The sequence below is a fragment of the Notamacropus eugenii genome, chromosome 5, assembly GCF_028372415.1.
Source record: "Notamacropus eugenii isolate mMacEug1 chromosome 5, mMacEug1.pri_v2, whole genome shotgun sequence".
Taxonomy (NCBI): domain Eukaryota; kingdom Metazoa; phylum Chordata; class Mammalia; order Diprotodontia; family Macropodidae; genus Notamacropus; species Notamacropus eugenii.
In genome coordinates this window covers 225,688,252-225,711,016 of record NC_092876.1, presented here as the reverse complement: position 1 = coordinate 225,711,016, position 22,765 = coordinate 225,688,252, and the positions used below count along the sequence as shown (strand labels likewise).

At 35.8% G+C, this 22,765-nt stretch overlaps 1 protein-coding gene and 1 long non-coding RNA gene across 3 annotated transcripts in view; one reads left to right on the top strand and one right to left on the bottom strand.

Annotated features, from left to right (window-relative positions):
- Nucleotides 1-22,765, top strand: part of LOC140505803 (sodium channel protein type 3 subunit alpha) — a 153,939-nt gene that overhangs the window by 69,611 nt on the left and 61,563 nt on the right. Inside the window, exons 11-14 of one of the 2 annotated variants that reach the window (XM_072612187.1) lie at nucleotides 845-1,129; nucleotides 5,992-6,342; nucleotides 7,407-7,539; nucleotides 11,598-11,836. In XM_072612187.1, the coding sequence (XP_072468288.1) occupies nucleotides 845-1,129; nucleotides 5,992-6,342; nucleotides 7,407-7,539; nucleotides 11,598-11,836 (1,008 nt within the window). Of the gene's footprint in view, nucleotides 1-844; nucleotides 1,130-5,991; nucleotides 6,343-7,406; nucleotides 7,540-11,597; nucleotides 11,837-22,765 lie in introns of those variants that run through there. The other variant, XM_072612188.1, reaches the window with a different exon arrangement.
- The window catches only part of LOC140505805 (uncharacterized), a 131,556-nt gene continuing 115,953 nt past the window's right edge, over nucleotides 7,163-22,765 (bottom strand). The window contains exons 4-5 of the long non-coding RNA XR_011967671.1: nucleotides 21,696-21,840; nucleotides 7,163-8,049 (exon numbers count right to left, since the gene is read on the bottom strand). This is a non-coding gene — a long non-coding RNA (uncharacterized lncRNA). The remainder of the gene's footprint in view (nucleotides 8,050-21,695; nucleotides 21,841-22,765) is intronic.

Here is a 22,765-nt window from a genome sequence, read left to right as displayed (position 1 = left end):
GAGATGGGTGAGCTAGTCTTGGTTAAAAGAATCTGCCAAATTGCTTTGGGGAGCTTGAAACTGAGAGCTTAAGAGAGGGATATATTATGGTTTCTTATAACAGAAGGAATTTATCTTAAGATACTGTTCTATTTTATCCTTTTATTAATTAGTATATGGTTTCAGAACCTGAATATTAATTAGAAACATTTGAAATACAATAAGTAAATATGATCTAAATCCAAATTTTACTCAAAATTATTAATTTCAAGATATAATTTAATGCACATAAAGAACTGAGGATATCTCAGCAAAATGAGAAAAATGTATCCTTTCCTACACTTAAGGGCAATAATGCTGTTCTACTATTCACAGCACTCAAAAACGACAGTTACAGGAAAGGACAGAGCTATCATTTCCATCTATCAGTGTCTATGACCATGGAAATCTCTCATTTGTGCTAGATTGCCATCACAACTCCACCTAAATTCCCAGAGTTTGTGAAATATGTGAAATGTCAGAGAAAATACATACTAACAGTGGCAATGGATACAATAAGGGAGTATTTTTCCCATGAGTTGGTTAATAAAAATAAATGACTGATCCAGGAAATATAGATCATCCTCCATGAGACCCCCAAAATCACATTACTTAATATTTTACCAAACACGAAAAGGAAGCATAAGGTTCACTATTGGATAAGGTCGATTTACATTTTTAAAAATTAAATATAAGAAATATTTTTCAAATATAACTCATGAACTATTACAAATATCTGTTTTGATATGTTGTAAGAGTTTGTAAGTTAATTTTGTGATGTTCTAAAGTTCTGCATGCTAAAGTGTATGATTTTGTGGTACAATAGGCAGTAGCAGCAGCATCAGCTGCATCAAGAGATTTCAGTGGAATAGGTGGGCTAGGGGAGCTCTTGGAAAGTTCTTCAGAAGCATCAAAATTGAGCTCAAAAAGTGCTAAAGAAAGAAGAAATAGAAGGAAGAAAAGAAAACAGAAAGAGCAGCCTGGAGGAGGTCAAGGAGAAAGTGACAAGTTTCCCAAGTCTGAATCTGAAGATAGTGTCAGAAGAAGTTTCCATATATCTGTGGATGGAAGCCGACTGAATTATGAAAAGAGATTCTCTTCTCCTCATCAGGTATTTAACTCATTAATTTCGCTGCATGGAAAGCTATGGTAATACATAATTATGATTGCACTGTGTGGAAAAGTGAAAGAATGAACCCCCATTTTAATGTATTTATTTACTTATCAGTGTTTCTAATTCATAAAACAGCCATTTATTTTCTTCCATTTGTTCAGCTATGACCATTCCCATATTTTGAGAAAATTCAATTCATAGGTTTGAAGCACTTTGTCAGAAATGTCTGCTTTGTAAGACAATTCGGTATCTCTTAATTTTTCTATCACTGAAATTGTAATAAAGATATCCAAGTTGCCATAAAAATTCCACATTTGTCAAAAGTCATAATTGTGAGATGGGTGTGAATCTGGAAGAAAAATGGATCTACCCTGTACCTTCAGACAGAAGATAAATGAAAGCTGTACTACTGTGAATTTCCATTACACCATTATCACATCAAGATATAACACACTGCAATGTACCTATGCTTAGGAAACCCTAGAGGAGAAAATGAAAATGAAAGATGTTTCCATTTTCCCTCTGATTTAATTGCTATCTACCAATACAACCACCGCTGTAGGATATAAGAACAGTGTTAGAGGCAAAGTAAAACAGAGTAAATGTATGTTTGTGAAACTGGAATAAGTACTATTTGAGCTTTCAACTATCTGTGATGCTGAAGGGGGATTACATATCACATTCTTATGAAATAACATTTTTGAATAACATTCACTTGTACCATAAAAGTACTAATTATAGGGCTAAATTTAAAAAAAAAGACACAACACATGATCCTGCTCTGTCTATACAAACATAGTACCAAAAATTCTTCTCCCTAAATGCAGGGGAGATTAAGAATACATACAGATAGAGCCAAAGAAGCAAACATTTTGTAGCAATTGAACTACAATTTTCCTTTTACTCTCCTGTAAGTCATATTTATGGACTAGGTTTTCTTGGTCTGAGTTTCATTGGTTTTATTGGTTTGATAATATTAGGGATGAGACTATTTGGAAAAGCCTCATATTGAGTTTAATAATTCAAAGAGATGACTAAATCACACTTGAATGGAGCTTAAAACCTTTTAAATATTTCCATATACGTATACATCTATGCCCATATGACTGGATGTTTACACATACTTATATTTGCACAAATAACTCATATTTAATTGCTCCATTATCAGGCGAGTAGTTAATTGAGTATGATTCTTCTCCCTAATATGGAACTATGATTTAGTAAGCATAGGGAACTCTAGGAGTAGAAACTTTTCTTCCAGTTATATCACTTATTCGATAATGAATTTTATTGTTGAAAGACATCATAGTTATTTACATGGTTCAAAGGAAATGGGGCTCAAATAAGTCTGTGGGTGTATCTGACATAACAGTTCATTAGCAGGAATATGCCTATAGCAAGTTTTAAATCAGTGGATTAAAAACCCTCAGTAGTGAAAAAAAAAGCATGCCTATGTCAAAAAGAGTAGTAGAAAAGTGAGAGTGAAATAGAGAGCAATGAGGTTGGCTGTTCAGATTATTTGAAAATAATAATTTAGTCAGGAAATAATAGCTGATTAAAAACTTTCTTTAAGTTTTCCCACCACTTGTTATCATTCATTTTTCTATTTCTATAATGAGATCTTAATTTAAAGATTGTATTCCCATGTATAACTATCCCTGAAAAATTATTCATTATCCTATGTCTACTTTTCTCCCCTTCTTAAAATTCTTAAATTTCCACAACATTATCCTGAAATCACATCCTGACTTATTTCTAATATGTTTTACTATGTCAAAGAGCCTAGTGTTTTATAGAGTAAATTATTTCCATTACTATTGGACAATCAGATATTGGTTCTGCTATGAGCTACTTGTATGGTGTTAGGTAAAGCATTTAAAATTTCTTTAGCCTTCATTTCCAGAGCTATACAATGAGGAGAGTGAGACTTGATGGTCTGTAGTGTCTAGGATAATAAACCTAAACATCAAATAGGTGTTTTGCTTCCTCAGATTTAATTTCCTAGCCTGTTTTTACCTACCAGGAAAAAGAAAAACTACTAGACTAGAGATTTTATAATTTATGACTAACCAAAGAATTGCAAAAATGCTCTTAGAAATAATCTAGTCCAACAGTTTTATTTAACGAGGAAACTGATGCTCTCAAGGTGAAGTGACTTGTCTAAAGTCACAATGTTAATAAGTATGAGTGAAGACAATAACTCAGGTCATCTGATTATAGGACAAGTTCTCTTGCCAGATAATACTATTCTTTTATGATCCCTGGTATTTACGCATCATGAAGTGGTATAGAACATTGGATGGAGTTTGGAGTTTGAAGACAAATGGGTTAAAACCCTGGCTCTCACTCTGACTAGTTATATGACAAATTATTAGTCATTGACAAATTACTTAACCTCTATGAGCTCCAATTTACTCATCTGTAAAATAGATAATAATGCTTGTAGTACTTGCTTAGCAGAGTTGTTGTGAAAAAAATATATGTAAAGTACTTTTGGAAACCTTAAAACACTATATAATGGCAGTTATTATTAGCTATCTAAACAGTCTGAAGAAAAATAGCAGAAACTGAACTAAGGCACAGAATTATACATTTCTCAGTCTAATTTTAAAATATTCTCTATCAAATTTTTTTTGTGGTTGGCATCAATCACAAACTAGAGTTTTATATCAATGATATTTATTTTCTTTTTTGTCTCGATGATTAAGAATTTAAAACATGCTAGTTCTTAGCAGTAAAAAGAAAGAATGGTACAATTAAACAAGGAAAAGTTTTACCACTTCATGATCACCTCTTTGAGTCTTAGAACTGAACACAATATGCTAGACAATGCTCTGACAAGGGGAGAGTACAACAATACTACCTATCACCTTTCTGTCTTCCTTCCTTCCTTCCTCTTTCTTCCTTCCTTCCTTTCTTTCTTCCTTCCTTCCTCTTCCTTCCTTCCTTCCCTCCTTCCTTTCCTTCCTTTTTCTCTCTTTCTCTTGCTTTCTTTCTTGATTACCTACACTACTAATTTTCAGCGTGTGTTCTAGTAGTCATCTGATTCTTGGTTCAATGAAAGGAGAGGAGTGAATGGGAAAAGGGTTATGAAAAACAGCAGTGAGATGGAATTTATCTTCTCCCTCCATTCCCCACCCCCCATGCTAAAGCCAATGCCATGGGAATAAGGAAGAGCAGAGAAAAGGGCTAGAACCAGAGTGAGGAGCCTGAGGCAAAGATAGGAAAGGAGGTGAAATGGCAGAGAGCCCTTGGAGGGTGAGGATGGGAGGAAGAAGGGAAGATGGAAAGGAAAGGGCATTCTTTACAGTAGCGGGGAGTTCTAGTAGGGACAGGGATTCCTATCTAATGCATAAGTGGGGCAAATGTTAATTACTGACCATACAGTAATATGTTATATGTTGTTCGTAACAAATTATTGAGTGATTAGGTGAGGGAGGGGTATCGTTTGTGGCAAGTGGAGTAAATAAATATTTTCCATTGAATTATTTTTGAAATGTTGCACTAAATACCATATTATTTAGTGTTGCTAACAAGTGCATTTCATGAGCTCCAAAATGACTGATTTAAAAAAAAAATGTTGACAAAAGGACAGGCTTGCTGCTAGAATGCAACCACTACCTTCAAAGCTAGTGTTTATTATTTATTTGTGAACATTGGTGATTGATGACATTCCCTGAATCACAGTTTCTTGTACTATAATTAAAGAGACAACAGAAGAGATTGGTTACTTTTTTTTCTCTTTGCTAGAATCTATATTTGTAGTCTTTGTTACATATCTCTCTGCTTTACTTTTTCTTATCAGTCTTAGAATTTTTAATGTCTTTGACCAAGACAAAGCCGAGGTAGTCTTTTCTCTGCTGTGCCAATGTTTCTACAGAACAAGCAACACAGAAATACTACCTGGTCAATCAAATGATGAATAAATAACAAATGGTGGTGATGATGATGACAGAATTTACATAGCACTTTGTGGTTTGGAAATAATTTTTCCTATGTTATTACATTTGGTCCTCACAACATCTGTAAGGTAGGTGTTATTATTATTCTCAATTAGATGGAGTGACATTATGTGATTTGCTCAGGGTCACACAGTTAATAAGTATCTGAGACAGAATTTGAACTCAAGTCTTCCTGAATCCAACTACTTACTTTTGTCATGGAGTCAGAAATACTGAATGGAGTTGACCATTAGCAGCTATCAGAAAAGCAGTAGATCACTCTGGAAAAAAGCGAGTGTTTTTCTAAATTCATAGATGGCTACTCAGATATAACTGACCTTTTGCATCTGCTTTCTGTGTTTTCCCAGGCACATAAGAGTAAAATTAATTTCCTTCTATATCCATAAAAGCAGAAAAGAAAAGAGAGAATGTTTCCTTACCAGGATCTCTGAAGGGAAGAGGGAAACCTTTGATAATTTCTAATTCAAAACAACTTATTCCTGTTGTTTGGGGGTCAGGGGCAGAAAGTAATATTTTCCAGGTCACATTCATTCCTAGCCATAATACCTTCTTATTCGGAAGGAACTTTTTGCATTCAACTTTAGGTATATTCCTTAATAGAATTTTCCCCAAAAGGTAGTTTGTTTTAAATAAAATTGATTACTCTGCTCTATAACATGGCCACCTTGACCCAAAAGAAACATAACTGAATAATTTTAAGAATTTAAAATAGATAACGTGATACAGTCTGACTCTGTAACTTAATTATCTGTGTGACTGTGGACATGTCACTTAACCTCATTAAGCTTCAGTGTGTAAAATGAGGGGCATGAAAGAAATTATTTCTAAGGCACCCTCCCCATCCAGAGTCTATGCATTCAATTTACTTTTGCTTTCTTTTTTTCCTGCTCTGTTCAGTCTCTGCTGAGCATCCGGGGCTCCCTGTTTTCCCCAAGGCGTAATAGCAAAACGAGCACTTTCAGCTTCAGAGGTCTAGCAAAGGATGTCGGCTCTGAAAATGATTTTGCTGATGACGAGCACAGCACATTTGAAGACAATGAGAGCAGAAGAGATTCCCTCTTTGTGCCGCACAGACATGGAGAACGACGCCACAGTAACGTTAGTCAGGCCAGTATGTCATCCAGGATGGTGGTGCCAGTGCTTCCAGCCAATGGGAAGATGCACAGCACTGTGGATTGCAATGGTGTGGTTTCCTTGGTGGGTGGACCTTCAACACTTACGTCACCTACTGGACATCTTCCAGCAGAGGTGATAATAGATAAACCCATTACTATTGACATGATACGCAAATCTCACATAGGTCAAGCCTGGGTAGTATTTTTTCCTCTCTCTTTTTTTCCTTCTATGCCAGCTTGTGTTTCTACACAGCAAAAAACATGAAAACACTGCCTGGCTAATCAAGGGGTAAACCACAGAATCTAAGGAATTCCTTAAGTGTTCTTTTTGTTCTCTAAAACATTAAACTAAATAGGAAACCCATTTTGCACATAGACTTACCATCAATTAATAATTTTGATACTGAATCTTTACAGTATATTCATGCATTCTAAAAGTGTACAGACACATACTTCTGCTGTGTTCTATAATATTTCAAGTAATTATAAAGCCAACATGTAAATATCTTATTAAATATCAGCTCTAAATTTTGGTTCATGGATATTAAGACACTGAGAACTTTTTTTGGTAGCACTAACTTTAATCAGAGAATCTATCATTGTTAATAGTGCTATGTTCAAAGGGCTAAAAGTTGAAAATTACTTCTTTTTCTGTCTCGACTCAGAGACCTCTTATGACTCTTCAGGGTAGAAACCCAAATTCAAAGTAATTAACAATGGCATAGGAAAGCACACACATTTCAGTGCACATTTGTGTTCATGCATGGAGAGAAAAAATTTGGCCCATGAATGTCAGTGTTGTAATGTAGCATTAAAGAAACTGAATCAATCTAAAGAATATTTAATTCAAATACTTATTTTTCTTTTGGGAGAAAATAATGTTCATATGAAACTGAACATTATCTTGAATAAGCAAAACGTTTACATTTTAATGAAAATAAGAACATTTCATATAGGACTGGGAATATATGGCTTTTAGTAATTTATTACACACTAAACAGTTGAATCCTTTGTAAAAGTTATCAAATTTAGATAAAGAAATCTCCTTTACAAATTAATGACAAATTGCATAACCTATACTACATTATACACAAAGCTGCATGAAGCATGACTTTCTAAAAGTCCTCTGAGTTGCTTTGTTATGCTTTAGCATCCAATTTAAGATACTGGTTTGAGCCATCAGTATTTTATTTGCAGGGCACCACTACAGAAACTGAAGTGAGAAAAAGGCGGTTAAGTTCTTACCAGATTTCTATGGAGATGCTAGAAGATTCCTCTGGGAGGCAAAGAGCTATGAGTATAGCCAGTATATTAACCAACACCATGGAAGGTATGTAGTGGATGGCACAAAACTCAGCCTTTGTCATGGTATAAGCTGGTCTTCACTAGTTGCTTTCTTAAAATGAGTATCTGTGATATGCTTTATCCATACATGTCTGAATTTGATCTTAGAAATTCATCTGACTTGCAGAAAAGTTAGAATACTGAGATTCATTTTGTAGCACATGAGGTCAGAATAATCTGAGTGATGGGACCTCACGTGGTTCATACTAAACATAGGGCTGTCTTATTGATAAGAAAGACAGTTTCTAAACTTTTCCTCTCTCTGTCTTGCTTTGTCTCTGATACAGTGGCTGCTTCTCATAACACCAAGGTACTGCATTATTATAAGTTTCTTGTTATAATGTTTTCTTATGAATTCAAAAATACAACAAAACATAATCACTTGCTAAAACAATTCTTTGTAATCCTGTTATGGATTAGACACATACCACAAAATAGGCTTCAAGAAAAAAAGTCAATATGATTTTCTTCTCCATCCCAATGAGCCAATCTTCTACTGTAATAGAGAGGAAAGTGGTAAATTAATTGGACATTTCAGGAATTCCATCACACTTAGTCATGGTGATTGATTAAAGGTTCCTTCCCCTCATGCAGCAGACACATTAAAAAAATTAGTGTTCATATTGGTCACTGTCATGTGACCAGAGAAATATCTATTCATGTCTTTCAAGTAGGTCAAGGAAGCATGAGCTGTGGAACCATTTCCCATCTCCCATCTGAACTGGTTGGATAGAAAATATATCTATATATTAGCATTTATCATAGCTTATTTTCTCTCTGTCTCTCAAGGAAAGTAAGATGTCATGTGATTGGTGTCATGCTACATGCTAAATAATTCTGAAATACCACAGTCTCTAGAAAATACTAATTATATTAATCCTCTTGACCCTTTCAAAGCATATTCATGTGTGTGTTTGTACGATACTGTTTAATAGCATCCTTTCCTAGTATAGGTTTCTAAGGACTCCAGTTTCTTAAACCAATGGTTTAAAAATAAATGTAAAAATCCAAAACTCATACTTTTGCATAGCCATTGAGATACATTATTTTTATGGTTACATTTGAAAGTTCTCCAGATTCTATGATACTTCCAAGGGCCTATGATTTAAATGGCATGGGGTACTGCTTCCCCTGGTACATACTGCAACCTATCAGTATCTTCTCATTACATGTAATTCTTGTCAATACTCTTCCATATGTCGTCCATTGAAGACATATCCAACATTGTGGACACCATTTTCTAGGTTTTAAAAAATATTTTGTGGATACCAATCCAAAACTTGGTTACCTATTTATTATTTATTGCCCTAGTTTCTCCATCAGTTTACTTCCTTTTCTAGCTATATCTCTCTTAGATGACATCTTTTACAGAATTCTTTGCACTGAACTTATTATAGGTAATATGCTCTAATCTATTTATACTCATGATGCATCTCCTTATTTTCTTTTGTGACAATTGACATTTTAATTCTTTGGACATCACAGTGTTCTATGAATTGTCATCATTTAGTGTCTCTGGGAAAATGTTGCTGTAGAATAGATGGGTATTTGTGCACAGGTAGCAGCATGGTATCTTTGAAAGTACTGTACAAATTTCCAAATACAATCTAACCCATATGTTGTCCTCCTATGCCAATTCTGGGCCTAACTCACTGCTCATCTGGGGAGAGAGACAGAGACAGAGACAGAGACAGAGAGAGAGAGAGAGAGAGAGAGAGAGAGAGAGAGAGAGAGAGAGAGAGAGAGAGAGAGAGAGAGAGAAAGAGAGAGGGACAGAGGGGGAGAGAGAATCTGTGAAAGCTATAAATACTGATGTTCAACTCAACAGAAGGCCTATCCAATTGTATGTCATAATCTAGGCAATAGGCATTCTTCATCTACTTGATTTGGATGTGTGGATTGCTAGGCAAATCGATTTAGAATAACCACTGGCCAAATTTAGTAAGACTTTTAGTATTCCAGGACTTCTTGCAATGTGTACATTGTCAACCACAGAGAATTCCTCTTCAATATGGACTTCAAAATGGAACATCTGTGGCATTGATGAACTCCTTTGGTGAGCATGTCTCTCTGTTTTAAGCCTCACTTAATATTGATAATGAAAGGATTATTGAAGGAAGTTTTGCATCTCTCAGGAAATCTTATATGAATTTAATACACATCAAAAACATATTGGAGGAAAGCTGCATTTTGCTCTATTTAAAAATGTTTTATAATCAATAAAGCATAGACATAATGGGATCTTGTATTCTCTATTGTTCACTTAATTGTGAAAATATGTTATGTTGTGGAAAATCATCTATGAAAAGCTACCTTATTCCCTTCTTACGTTTTCATCAAGCTTACCTTCAATACAGATAAGAAATTAGACACATATGATTTGAAAACTACTAAGGCCTTACTTTTTCTGGTAGAAATGCCATCTTGGGTTATTTCTATTTTTCAAAACTTTGAAAATTTTAAAAATCAATCCATAAATGCCTTGAAAATTAAAATCAATCCAAATACATCTTGCATGGTCCAACCACTCTTATCTATTTATTTTTCTTAAGTGAAATAAGTATCTGTTTCCTTTCAAAGCACATAAGTAATGTTAGATTCTAATTGTGGTAGTTCCACGGTCAGTGATAAAAATAGATCTCTGTGGAAATGCTGACAAATCTGTTCCATTTAGCTTCTCTTTGTTGCCTTCCTATCACTTGATTCTGTAGACACTCTTGAAATGATCTGTCTTAGTTGGATCTCACACCAAGCTTTTTAAAATAGCTTGTTTCTTCCTCCACCAGATTTTTCAGTGATGTGAGATGATACTAGTTCTAATGCTATATCATCCTCCTGCATAATGTTTTAGTATAATCTTGAATTGGAAAATAATCTTGTCCTTGAATACCAAATCATGTTTGTTGCCAAAGGTGGTTTCTGAGGGTTTTTTGCCCCAGGAGTCACTATTTTAAGTGTTTAAACTTTTCTAAAAAGTTGATTTTCACTAGTCAATATCTTTAGTTTTTTCTATTTCTCTCTTTTTTTATAAAAAAAGAGTAAACAGCATACTCAAATAGGTGAGGTCAGAACTCTTATAATTATGAAGTATCTTCTCATCTTTATCCTTCTATTTTGGTGTGAATTTTAACTTTGGGACAACTAGTTAATGATTTGATTATGCAGAGAAAACTGTTCTTAAATGATTTCTTTATCAGCAACCTGTTGGTTCTTGTCTGTTAAGATATGATTGATTTCAAGTTTTTTTTGGTGCTGTTTCTCATGTTCCTCACTTTTGGTCTCCATGAACAAAGTATTCATGATATGCAGGTATGCAACTAGCAAGTAATTTATAGTCCTTTGATCTTTTTTTTTTTTTTTACATTTCATTTATAAATACAAACAAGAAACTATTTTATTTTTAAATTCATTTTTAATAGATTTCTTGAACACTGACTTCTTATAATTTAAAAAAAATTATCAGAAAAAGCCTAGGTGAAGTAGATAATGATAAACATGTTCATAGATCTAAAACCAAAGTCTATATATACACATTCTCATGATGTGTAAAGGGAATTATCCTAAAGATTCTGCCTCTAGAGACAAGGAAGATAGGTGCACACTTACATGAACAAAGGAGCATTAGAAAATGTCAAAAGTAAGATATTATCAAGTGATATCAGAATGTAGCTGTAACTTTAGAAGATATAGATTTATTAAATAGCTACACAAACAGTTCTGCTTTGATGAATAGCACATATAGCTTTTTAGCCTAAATAGGCCCAGTCACTTAATCAGAATTAAATTATTACATTAGTGTAAAAACATTCCTGAATTGGATTAAAGCTAAAAATAGCATACATAAATGAAATTCCTATTAATAGGCATCCACAAAACTAGCTAATGGATTTGTTTTCTAAAGTAAGTTAAATTTAGTGTCATGAATATTTGTTCTTGAAATTTCTGAATCAATTTTAGCTAAAAAAAAAAAAATCTTGACCTATTAGCAATAATGAGAAGGAACTAGGTTTATAGTCCTTTACAATTCCTCTTCTTTCCTCCTAGAACTTGAAGAATCCAGGCAGAAATGTCCACCATGTTGGTATAGATTTGCTAATACTTTCCTCATCTGGGACTGCTGGGACCCATGGTTAAAAGTGAAACGCATTGTTAATCTGATTGTGATGGATCCATTTGTTGATCTTGCCATCACCATCTGCATTGTATTAAACACTCTATTCATGGCCATGGAACACTATCCTATGACTCAGCAATTCAACAGTGTGCTGTCTGTAGGAAACCTGGTAAGTCCATCTGAATACACAAAATGATATGCAAATATATTTCATTAGAAAACTCCATGTATCTAGTCGGAATATAATTCAATTTTCTTCCACTCAGCATTTATTAAGTGCCTACTGCACTAGGTTAGGCACTCTGGAATACAGAGGCAATGAAATCATCACTACTCTCAAATTTATAGTCTACTGGGGAAATGCAACATGTGCAAAATATAAAAGCAATATGAAGGACAATATCTGGACAGACTCTGGTAGCCCCTGAGATGGGTTTTGAAGGAAACTAGGGATTCTATGAGGGAGAAAGGAGGGGAAACCCAGACAAAGGGGATCATTTGTGCAAAGGCACAGTATACCAAGTCCAAAATGATGCCCTAATGCCTCTACGGGAGTGAAGAACTTTCCTTACAAATGCATCTAAAGTGAAAACTTCCAAATGTAATGATTGTATGCCTGTTATGCAGTTCATACTTTGTGGCCCTCTAAGGCTGATTACAATAGTCTTGTTGAGGCACTACCATCATCTCCCAAACACAGAGTAGCTTTGGGGAAGGAAATCACCTGGTCTGAGTAGTGGGAATTCTGTATTCCATCTTCCTTTAAAAAAGAGTGGGACTCCTGTGTAGTATCAGCCTTAGGATTGCCTCCCTCAAATGCCCAAGCATGTAATTCCTGGAATAGAGCCTTAGAGTAAAAGATGAAGGGTATTTCCTGGAATCTAGCTTTTCAGCAAAGACAGCGCAGGTCAGCTTTGAGGTTTACTTCTCCAAAATACAGCCTGGTATCACAGAAAGGGTGCTTTCCAAGTTTATGGGGAGTATCTACCTCTTGGGGAGGAAATTATGCATATGATCTTGAAGCAAGATGAACAACCACAGAATAAAGTTATCATATTAGGTAATAAGAGACCTTTTCTAAAGGGTTATTTGAACAGTGCAAGTTCAGTGGGAAGGGAATTGCCTCTCTATCAGCCCCAAGTCTGTTTCCCTGACAAGGGAAGTACAAATCACAGGATGATTCTATAAGTCTAAGAGACTGAATATGTTACTCTGGAAAGTGGGAGTCATGAGTAGGAGGAGAATTGTATTTACCATATGAGCCATAATGAATCCATTATGTGTTTTGTGCATTGTTTATGGGATCTTGTGAATCCTTTATATTTTCTAGGGAGTGGAGTAAAAACAGTCCTAAACCGATGCATTTTTACTCAAATAATTTGCATGGAATCAGGACACATTTTGATTCACACAAGTGAAAGCTTAGATAAGAGGCACATTCAGAAATTTTCCCAGAGTAAATTCTTGCTAGAGGCATAATGATCAAAAAGAGTGAGGTCTGATAGGTAGCTCCAAGGATTGGACTAAGTATCCCTGCAAGTATGGTGCGTTAGACCACAGTTTATAGAAATAAAACTAGAAAGATAGTTTGGAGCCAGACTGTGGAGAGCTTAAAATATTTGGATTTTATATTTCATTCTATTTGCAACACAGCTTCACCAAAGTTTTTTATTTGTTTTGGTTGTGGTGGTTTTTAGCACAGGTCTGACTTGTGCAATAGAAAGAATAATTTGCCAGCTTTGAGAAATCTGAATTGGGGAGAGGAAACACCAAAAGTCAAGGAGGCGAGTACAATAATCTTGTGATAAGGGCCTGCAGTAGGGTGAAAGAAGTGTGAATGAAGACAGAATAGATGAATAGACTCTTTGGAGGGAGGATAAGGTGCAGAGAATGAGCTACAGGATATGGCAACTTACCGAATGTCAGAGTGATGGAAAAGTCAAAGATTTACTCTGACATTTTGAAGTTAGGTGACTGGAAGCATGCTGATCAATAAAAGTAGGAAAGTTACAAGGAATGGCCCAGGTACCTTCGGAATGGACCCAGGCATTCATTTCTGTTCTGAGGTGACACAGGGGTTCCAAACTTGAAATACCACATTAAAAAAAAAAGTCTCCGTGTCCACAGACAGAATGTGATGACTACAATCAAATATACTGTACTGTTTACCAAAATAATTAAATGCAGGTGTTTTCACTTAGATTGTACTTCTGGCTTTACACTCTGCATCAATTCATATAAATCTTTCCTGGTTTGTCTGAAACCTTATCTTTCCTCATTTCTTACAGCACAATATTATTCTATTTATATACTGTCATTTGTTTGGCCATTCCCCAAAACGTGCTAAAGCCAGCTTCTACTGCCTCCAGTTTTCAGTGTGAGCATTTACATCTTGGAAATTAGCAAGCACTACAAATCAAGGCTTGATTTATTGTTTTTTTGATTGTTTAGACTAGGGGCTGGCAAACCAGAGTTCAGAGGCCAAATCCAGCCTGCTTTTATACCTTGAATATAAAAACCATTCTCAGCTTGCAGGCACAAAAGCAGCCCGTGGGCTGCTGATCTTTAGTCTAGACTTAAGGAAGTGATAGAGAAAACATTAATAATGCAGATTAAACTTTAAAGTATATCATGGGTACTTTTGGGGGGAGGTTAGTTGTTTAACATCTACTAGCACACCCCTCACCATTCCTTGATGAGTATTCCTATAGTTTCCAATTCTTTGCAAAAAGAGCTCCTATAAATATGTTTGTACATATAGGCCTACCAGAGTTATCTCTGAGAGAACGAATATGTATATTTTAGTGACTTTTGAGGCATTATTCTAATTTATTTTCCTGAATGGTTTTACTAATTCAGCTTTCCACCAATAACACATTCATGTGTCTCTTTTCCTATAGCCTAACACTTCTCATTTTCTACTTTTTGTCAACTTTACCCATTGCTGACTGCTCCTGTGGATCATCCAGATCTCACTCCATGCCCTCTACCACCCAATTCTTTATTTCCATTCCTCTTAACCCTTCCACCTCAAAGTTTCAACCTAATTCTATGCAGCCTTTCCACTGTGCCCTCTGGACTTCCCGTTCCATAGGCAACAAATGTCTTCTCATCTTAAATCTTTTCCTCTCTCATTCCTTCCATCTTTTAGGTCTTACTAAAAACTGTCCCTCCCTCTGATGACTCAGCCTTCCTGGCCACCTTTTCTAGTACTGGCTGAACCTTCACCCATTCTCCTCAGCTCACTAGTTGAAGGAGAATTAAATACTCCTTGTTCCCCTTGTAAGAAGACTTCCAAGTTCTCCCCCTTCCTCCATTATTCAGTAAGGGTCATGTTATTCGTATCTTCTACCTAATCAAAATCCTGATAGCTACACTCCCCTTCTTTCCTTCATGAGCTGCATACTTGGCTCACAATTTTTCTCACCTCCTTTGCTCACACCAAGGGATTTTAACATATACATTGACTTTCTCTCACATACCACTCAGTTCTTCAACCTACTCACTTCCCTACTTCATCCAATACCAAGATGGTCATCCCATTGATCTTGCCATCACTGACAAATGTACTACCTCTATGTTTTAAGAATTCTAAAATACCCTTACCTGACCACTGGTTCTTTACCTCTTCCTCTGCATCATGATCTCCAGTCCCTTGACCCCTCAATTCTCTCTCAGGCCAATTAATTCTCTCATCTTCTCCCCATCATGACCCCTTGGTGAACCAATTCAACCTACACTGTCTTCCTCTCTTGAATCTGTAGTCCCCTTATTTCACTGATGACACCCAGTCAAGCATCAGCCTTGTACCATTCCCACCATTCATCACCTTCATCTTTATACAAGTACTGTTAGAAGAAGATGTAGAAAATCTTGCAACTGTTCTGACTGGATCCACTACCAATTTATGTTACATAACCTTAACTGGGCCCTCAATGCTACTAGGCAATTCTACTGTGCCTCCCTAATCAACTCACTATCCAATTTTCCACAGTGGCTTATCACACCTTTTCATCCCTCCTCAAACCTCTAATGGCTTCTCTTCCTCACTCTCTCAGCTAAGAAATTTGTTTCATTATAGAAAAAATTGAGACCATATACTATGAGCTCCCTCTTCTTCCACAGATGCCTTCTGCCACTATCTCCTCCTTCACACCTGTCTCGCATTATGCAGTGGCCTTAGTAGCCAAGGCTAATACATCTACTTGTTCAAGCAATTCCATTCTGCCCTGTCTCCTCTCTCAGACTGCATTGCCACCCCCACCCCATCATCTTCACTTTTTCATTTATTTTCAGTCTCTCTGTCTTCTAACTCATTTCCTACTGCTTACAAACATGCCCATATCTCTCCCATCCAAAAAAAGAAAAAAAACTTACTTACTTGATCCTTCCACCAAGGCTAAGAAACTTCCTATATCTCTTCTGCTCTTTGTAGCTAAACTCCTTGAAAAGGACATCTACAATAGGTACCTCCACTTTCTCTTCTCTCATAATCATCTTAACCTCTTTCAATATGGCTTCTGATCTAATCATTCCACCAAAATTGCTCTCTCCAAAGTAACATGGGATCTTAGGTGACAAACACAATGGTCTTTTCTCAATCTTTATTCTTCTCAATTTCTCTGTAGCCTTTGACACTACTGATCATTTTCTCCTTCTACCTCTCTGACCATTCTTTCTCTGTCTCCTTTGCTGGATCCTCTTACAGATCACACCCTCTAATCATAGATGTCCCTTAGGGTTCTGTCCTGAGTCCTCTTCTCTTCTCCCCCTATACTATTTCCCTTGGTGATCTCATCAGCTCCCATGGATTTAATGACTATCTCTATGCTGAAAATTCTCAAATCTATTTATACTGCCCCAAGCTCTCTGCTGACCTCCAATCTTGCACCTCCATCTGCCTTTCTGACATCTCACATTGGATATCCTGTAGATACCTTAAACTCAATATATCCAAAACAGAACTCAGCATCTTTCTCTGTGAACCATCCTCCCCACCATTATCTATTACTGTAGAGAGCAACACCATCTTTCCAGTTCCCCAAGTTTACAATCTAGAAGTCATCCTGCACTCTTCACTATTTCTCATCTCCCCCATCCCATATTCAATCTGCTTCCAAAACCTATCGATTTCACCTTTGCAACGTCTCTCAGATATGTCTCTTTCCCTCCTCTGACACTGCCACCATTCGGTTCAAATCCTCATCCCCTTATGCCTGGATTATTGCAATAACCTGCTGGGGGTTTATGGTGGGAGGGGGTTTGCCTACCTCAAGGCTCTCCTTACTCCAATCTATTTTCCATTCAGCCAACAAAGTGATTTTCCTAAAGTGTAGGCCTGACCATGTCACCCCCTTACTCAGTTAAACTCCTGTGACTTCCTACTGATCTCAGGATCAAACACAAAATGCTGTGTAGGATATTCAAAGCCCTTCATAACTTAGCATCCTTCCACTTTACTTTCTGGCTTAGAGTGAATGACAGTAACAGTTTCTCTTCAAAACAACAACCCTAAGGCTCCTGTTCCCCCACCCCAACCCCCATGATTTATCTATTTTTTTCTTTTCTATTAAAGAGGCCATCCCCCTGACTACTTTTTAAAGAGGTCTATTCATTGAATGGGCATTATCTCATTTTAACTGAGTACCTGAAAAGGTCTTAGCCTAAAAGGCCAAGGTCTCCCAGTGCATCTTGTGCCATCTCCAGCCATCCTGATGAATATCTAGTCACTGGATCCAGATGGCTCAGGAGAGAGTGAGTCTAGTGACCTTGCACAGCCCTCCCTCACTCAAAACAAAGTTAACTGCAAGCCATGTCATCATTTCTCTGATGTCATGGTCCTCTTCAAAAACAAAGGATGAACACAACACAACAACAAAAATCTACCCAAGAAAAATGAGAAAGAAAGAAGAAAATTTACACTGGTGACTTACTCTTCTAGTAATTTACTGTCAATCAGACAACAAATATTTAAGTGCCTACTATGTGGCAAGTTTTATATGAAGCACTAGGGATATAAAGAAAATAAACTACATGGCTCTTGCCCTAAAGGTCTTCATATTCTAATTGGAAAGACAACAGCTATGCAAATATAAGATAGACAGCTATATATGAGCATGTATATATATATATATATGTATGTATATACACACACATATACACACATGTATGTACATTTATGTGACTACATGCAGAGATATTTATATAGACATTGCAATATTCATACATATATACATAAAATATATGTACATAATGTTTCTATCTATATCTATTTTTACATAATAGCTGCCTTTCTAATTAGAATTTTAACCCTTGAGGGAAGGAACCATGTTTTTTCCTTTCTTTGTATCTCTAGTGCTTAGCACTTAACAAATATTTGTTGACTAACAGTATAATATCAGAGGAGTAAATCAGTTGTATAAACAGTTTTTTTCTTGTTTATGCATATATGTATACACATACATGTTTATACACACATACACAAACATACATATACACATACATACATCAGAAGGAAGACACTATAGCTGTGAGGGAGACCAGGACCTTCTGAAGAAGGCAGGATTTGGCCTAAAATGTAGAGTTCCCCTAAAATTCTGTCCTTGGTTAAATGATTTTCTTTTTCTATACTCAAACTCATTTATGAGCTTATCTATACCCATGGCTTTCTAATCTCAAATTTTTAATAGCCTACATCTCCAGGCCAATTGCTTACCATAATACAAATCTAATAGGTCAAAAACTGAACTCATTACTCCCTCCCTCAAACAAACTCTACTTTCTAAGGATCCATTTTATTCAAAGGTACCATCATTCACTGAATATTAAAGATAATAGCTTTGGAGTCATCTTTGACTCTTCCCTTCATTTCATTTCTCATATCCATTTTGGCACCAATTTTGTCATTCTTTTTTCAGAATTTCTCTCACATGTAAAATTTCCCCCAACCATTTCATCTTACATGCATACTACTTCTCCAGCAACATTCCTACCCAATCCACTTCTACCTTGTCACTTCTCTAGTAAAAACCAAAAATGATTCCTTATTGTAAACAAGTCCAAACTTTTTTTTGACTGGTTTTTAAGAATACCACAATCTGGTCACAGACTACCTTTCCAGTCCTATTTCCCACTATCCTCCGTGGTTTGGAGTCCCTAAACAGAACTGGTTAACCTCCTCCCAATATAAAAGACTGTCAATGTCCTTCCTCAAATTTGTGCTCATAACTAAAAACAATTCTCCCAATATGTTTTGACCAGGAAACAATGCAGTGGGATCATTTCTTCCCTTATTCAGACCCTAGCTTTCTCCTAATGTAGTACAAAAGCATACAGCCTTTTGTCAGTGACATTATACTGACTGATATGGAGTTTATAATTAACTAAAGCCCTAAGGTCTTCTTCATATGAGCTGTAGTCTAGTCACCTCACCTCCATCTTGTACATGGGCAGTCAAGCTTTTGAATCTATGCACAGGACCTATCATTATCCCTATTCCATTCATTTGGGACCAGTTTTTAGACTGTTGTTATCTGGATTCTACTATTCAATGTATTCCTTAAAACTTCAAAGAAATCTGTTGTAAACTACAGAACTGTAGACCTGAGAAGAAACTCAAAGATTATCTTGTTTAGCTACTTTTTACAAATGAAGGAATTGGGGAATCAGGGAAGTTAAGTGACTTGGCCAAGGTTATATGTACCTTGGTAGTGGCAGAGTCCAGATTCCCTGATTCTCAGCCCAATGGCAACAATGAAGTGGAATCATTATAAATATTTCACATAGTATTATGCAACTTATTATTTTCTTCTTAAGTCAACTTTGGTATTTGTGTTAATGCTTAAACTTCTCCAAACACCTTTGCACAAATGCAATAATAATAAATCTAGCCCTTTCAACTAGATCCTGCTTGCTAAGCAATTGTTTGAATTTTAAACAGTAATGTATTATCAGGACCATATTTTACAGCAGTAATCTTTTCTTTCAGAAAGTGAAGTAACATTTAATGAGAAGTTTCTGTTAGAGGTCTAATTTCCCTTTCTACTGCAATATGAAAATGAAGTCCACACTGGCTATTGTCACATAGCTTCAAAAACCTCTTTAGGCTGACTTCTGCCTATTAATAAATGTTAGTGCTTCTGTTTACTTCTTTTTGTTTCTTTCCCCTAGAAAGAATTTTGTCACACAAGTTTTCATATTTATGTTTTATACCATGTGGGTTAAGTCAGAGTTTTAAACAACATGCAAATAAAATTATAAATGCTTTCAGATTACTTATATTAAAGAAAGTGAGGTCTTTGAAGACAGAAGCTATTTGTATTGTCAATACTTAGCACAGTGCCTGGCATATAAGAAATGCTTAATAAATGTTATTGTCATTTTCTATAATAATAAAAGCAAGAGTTTTATTGGTCATTTTATCTGAAGTATCCTTATATTACTAATGTCTTTCTTTCCATCTATCCATCTATCTACCTATCATTTATCTATTTTCTGTCGTTGGTATTGTACATACCAATTCAGGTTTATTCCTGAATTGACTGATAGATTAAATGACATGGAAAAATGTTTCTCTAATGTAGAGGGTATTCTGGAAAGCTTTTTCCATTTTGTTGTGAGATCAAACATTGAAATTATAGATTTGAATTTATGGACTAGTATGTGTACCTTGTGGTCCAGGGGTTCTCCCACAAGTGACTCTGGCCCCATATAGACTAAGCTCATAATACTCCAGGGAAATTTCTAAAATAAAGTTTAGGTATGGCTCCCATTTAGTTATTTCCCCAAAAGTAGATAATAGGCTCTACTTCTTCAAAAGTGCTCTATACAGAATATGGTCATCTGATATAGGAGAGCTTTTTAAAACACACAGAATATAATGGAGTCACAGGTATTCCTGAACAAGTACATTTAAAATGTTAAAAGAACAAACAATACCCACTTAATCCATTACATTTATTATAATGTCTTGGAAGATAAATATTCTTTGTGATAATACTGCTTAGATATTTCCCATTCATCTCAATTCTGCACTGTCCAAGCTAGTCACAGCTGTTATCATGGAGGGCTGGCACAGTTCAGATCTCCTCAGCTAGGCTTTAGTCCTTCATCTACAGGATTCTCTTATCAGTGGTCCTCTTCTCCTCTAAAAAACATTCTGTTGTGAAAACCTATTACCTCTGGATGGCTGATACATAAATATGAAACTCAGGAACTCTTTCAATCAAGATTATCCATCAGTGAAACCTTGAGCTTGGAAATTTCCATTTCTCAGATCACTAGGAACTGACTTGTACAAAGGAAAAAGAAACGGGCAGAAAAGGGTAGCCAGGAATTGGAATGTCCTAGAACTCCATCCCTGGTTCGTCTGGGCAAGTACATGTTTCCCATTGCTATGTGGAGGTCACTTTTGTTCATGAAAAAGGAATGTTTACCAAAAAAGTGCCATTGCTATGGGGGTGGGGCAGGGGAAGAGGAAAGAGGGAGGGAGAAAAGAGATAGGAGAAATCCTTTCCCTGTGGCATTCTGGACTGAGAGTCTAAGGGAAAGGGGGTTTTAGAAGAGCAAAACTTTCCACAGCTCAATATTGGGAGAGAAGAGAGGTTTTAACAAGAGTCAAGAGTCCTCCTCGGATTGACAACTGCCATTCGTCTTTGAACCAGCTAAATAAATGACTGGGGACCAATTAGGGGAGTTCCCTGTGTCCTTTTAGCAAGGTCTAGGGGCATATGTCTCTCAGTAAAGAGCTAAGGCACCTGTCTTACTCTGTGGGAAGTACTCTCTTCTAACAAAGGTCTTGCAATCCCATCAAGTTAATAGGAAGGGGGATGATCATCAAACCGAACAGCATTCTCCTAATCAAGTTACTCTCCCGTTCCCAACATTACAACAATAATAAGACATTTATATATAGCCTTAAGGTTTGCAAATCACCTTCTTCATGAACAGTATTTTTTAGATAGGTCAAGTATTATTATTTACATTTTGCATTCGTGGATCCTGAAGTGAAGAAACACTGAATAACTCACCCAGGTTACACTCGAGAAGTGTCTGAGCTGGCAAACAAACCCAGATGTCCAAGACCAGCAGTCTCAGTAGCCATAATCACCATGCTGGAGTATATTCATGGGCAATGAAAGCGATTTCCTGGGAACTCTTGTCTGACAGGGATAGCTAAACTTACAGGAAAATGTAAAAAAAAAACAACACTCTTTTTCAGTTCTTCAAGCGAGAATTTTAAACTATATATATTGGAAGAATGATATTTTCTGCTCTTTTTAATAAACCTCATTCCCAATACCAAGGCAATATGAATAGTTGTGATTTTAAACTGAACACTTTTAAGAGCAATAAGCTGCTTTTGTAAATGCTATTATGATACTTATAGAATATTTCAGATGAAAAAAGTATGTTTTTTAAAACATTTATATAATTGTTATAGTGCTTGAATGGGTAATCATCAAATAAATTAGAAACTATTACCTTCTATTTTCTTCCTTATTTTATTCATAAGCAGAGGTCAGTAGACTAGCAACCAGGATTCATCATAGCTTTCTTGGTCATTTTATCTGAAGTATCTTTTTATAACTGACGTCCTTCTTTCCATCCATCTAGCTAGCTGGCTAGCTAGCTATCATTTATCTACTTTCTATCGTTGGTATTGTATATAATAGGTTTATTCCTGAAAAGGAGTGAGTTAGTACCGAGGTAATTAGGTGATCTGGTGGATAGAGTGCTGAGCCTGACGTCAGGAAGATCTGAGTGCTTTTCTCATCTCAGGGGCTTTACTAGCTATGTGACCTTGCACAAGTCATACAATCTGTTTCCCTCAGTTTTCTCAATTGTAAAATAGGGATGAGAAAAGTATCTATCTCCCAGGGTTGTTGTGAGGATCAAATGAGATAATATTTATAAAATATTATTAAGCATTTATAAAATGCTGAGCATGTTAGCTTAGCCTTACACATAGTGAGTGCTATATAAATACTAGTTATTATTATTTCATTATTATTATTACCACATAAGAAATTTAATTAATTTAATATTGCACAAGTATTAGAGGTAATCACATATTTAATTTAAAAATTCTGTTGAAAAT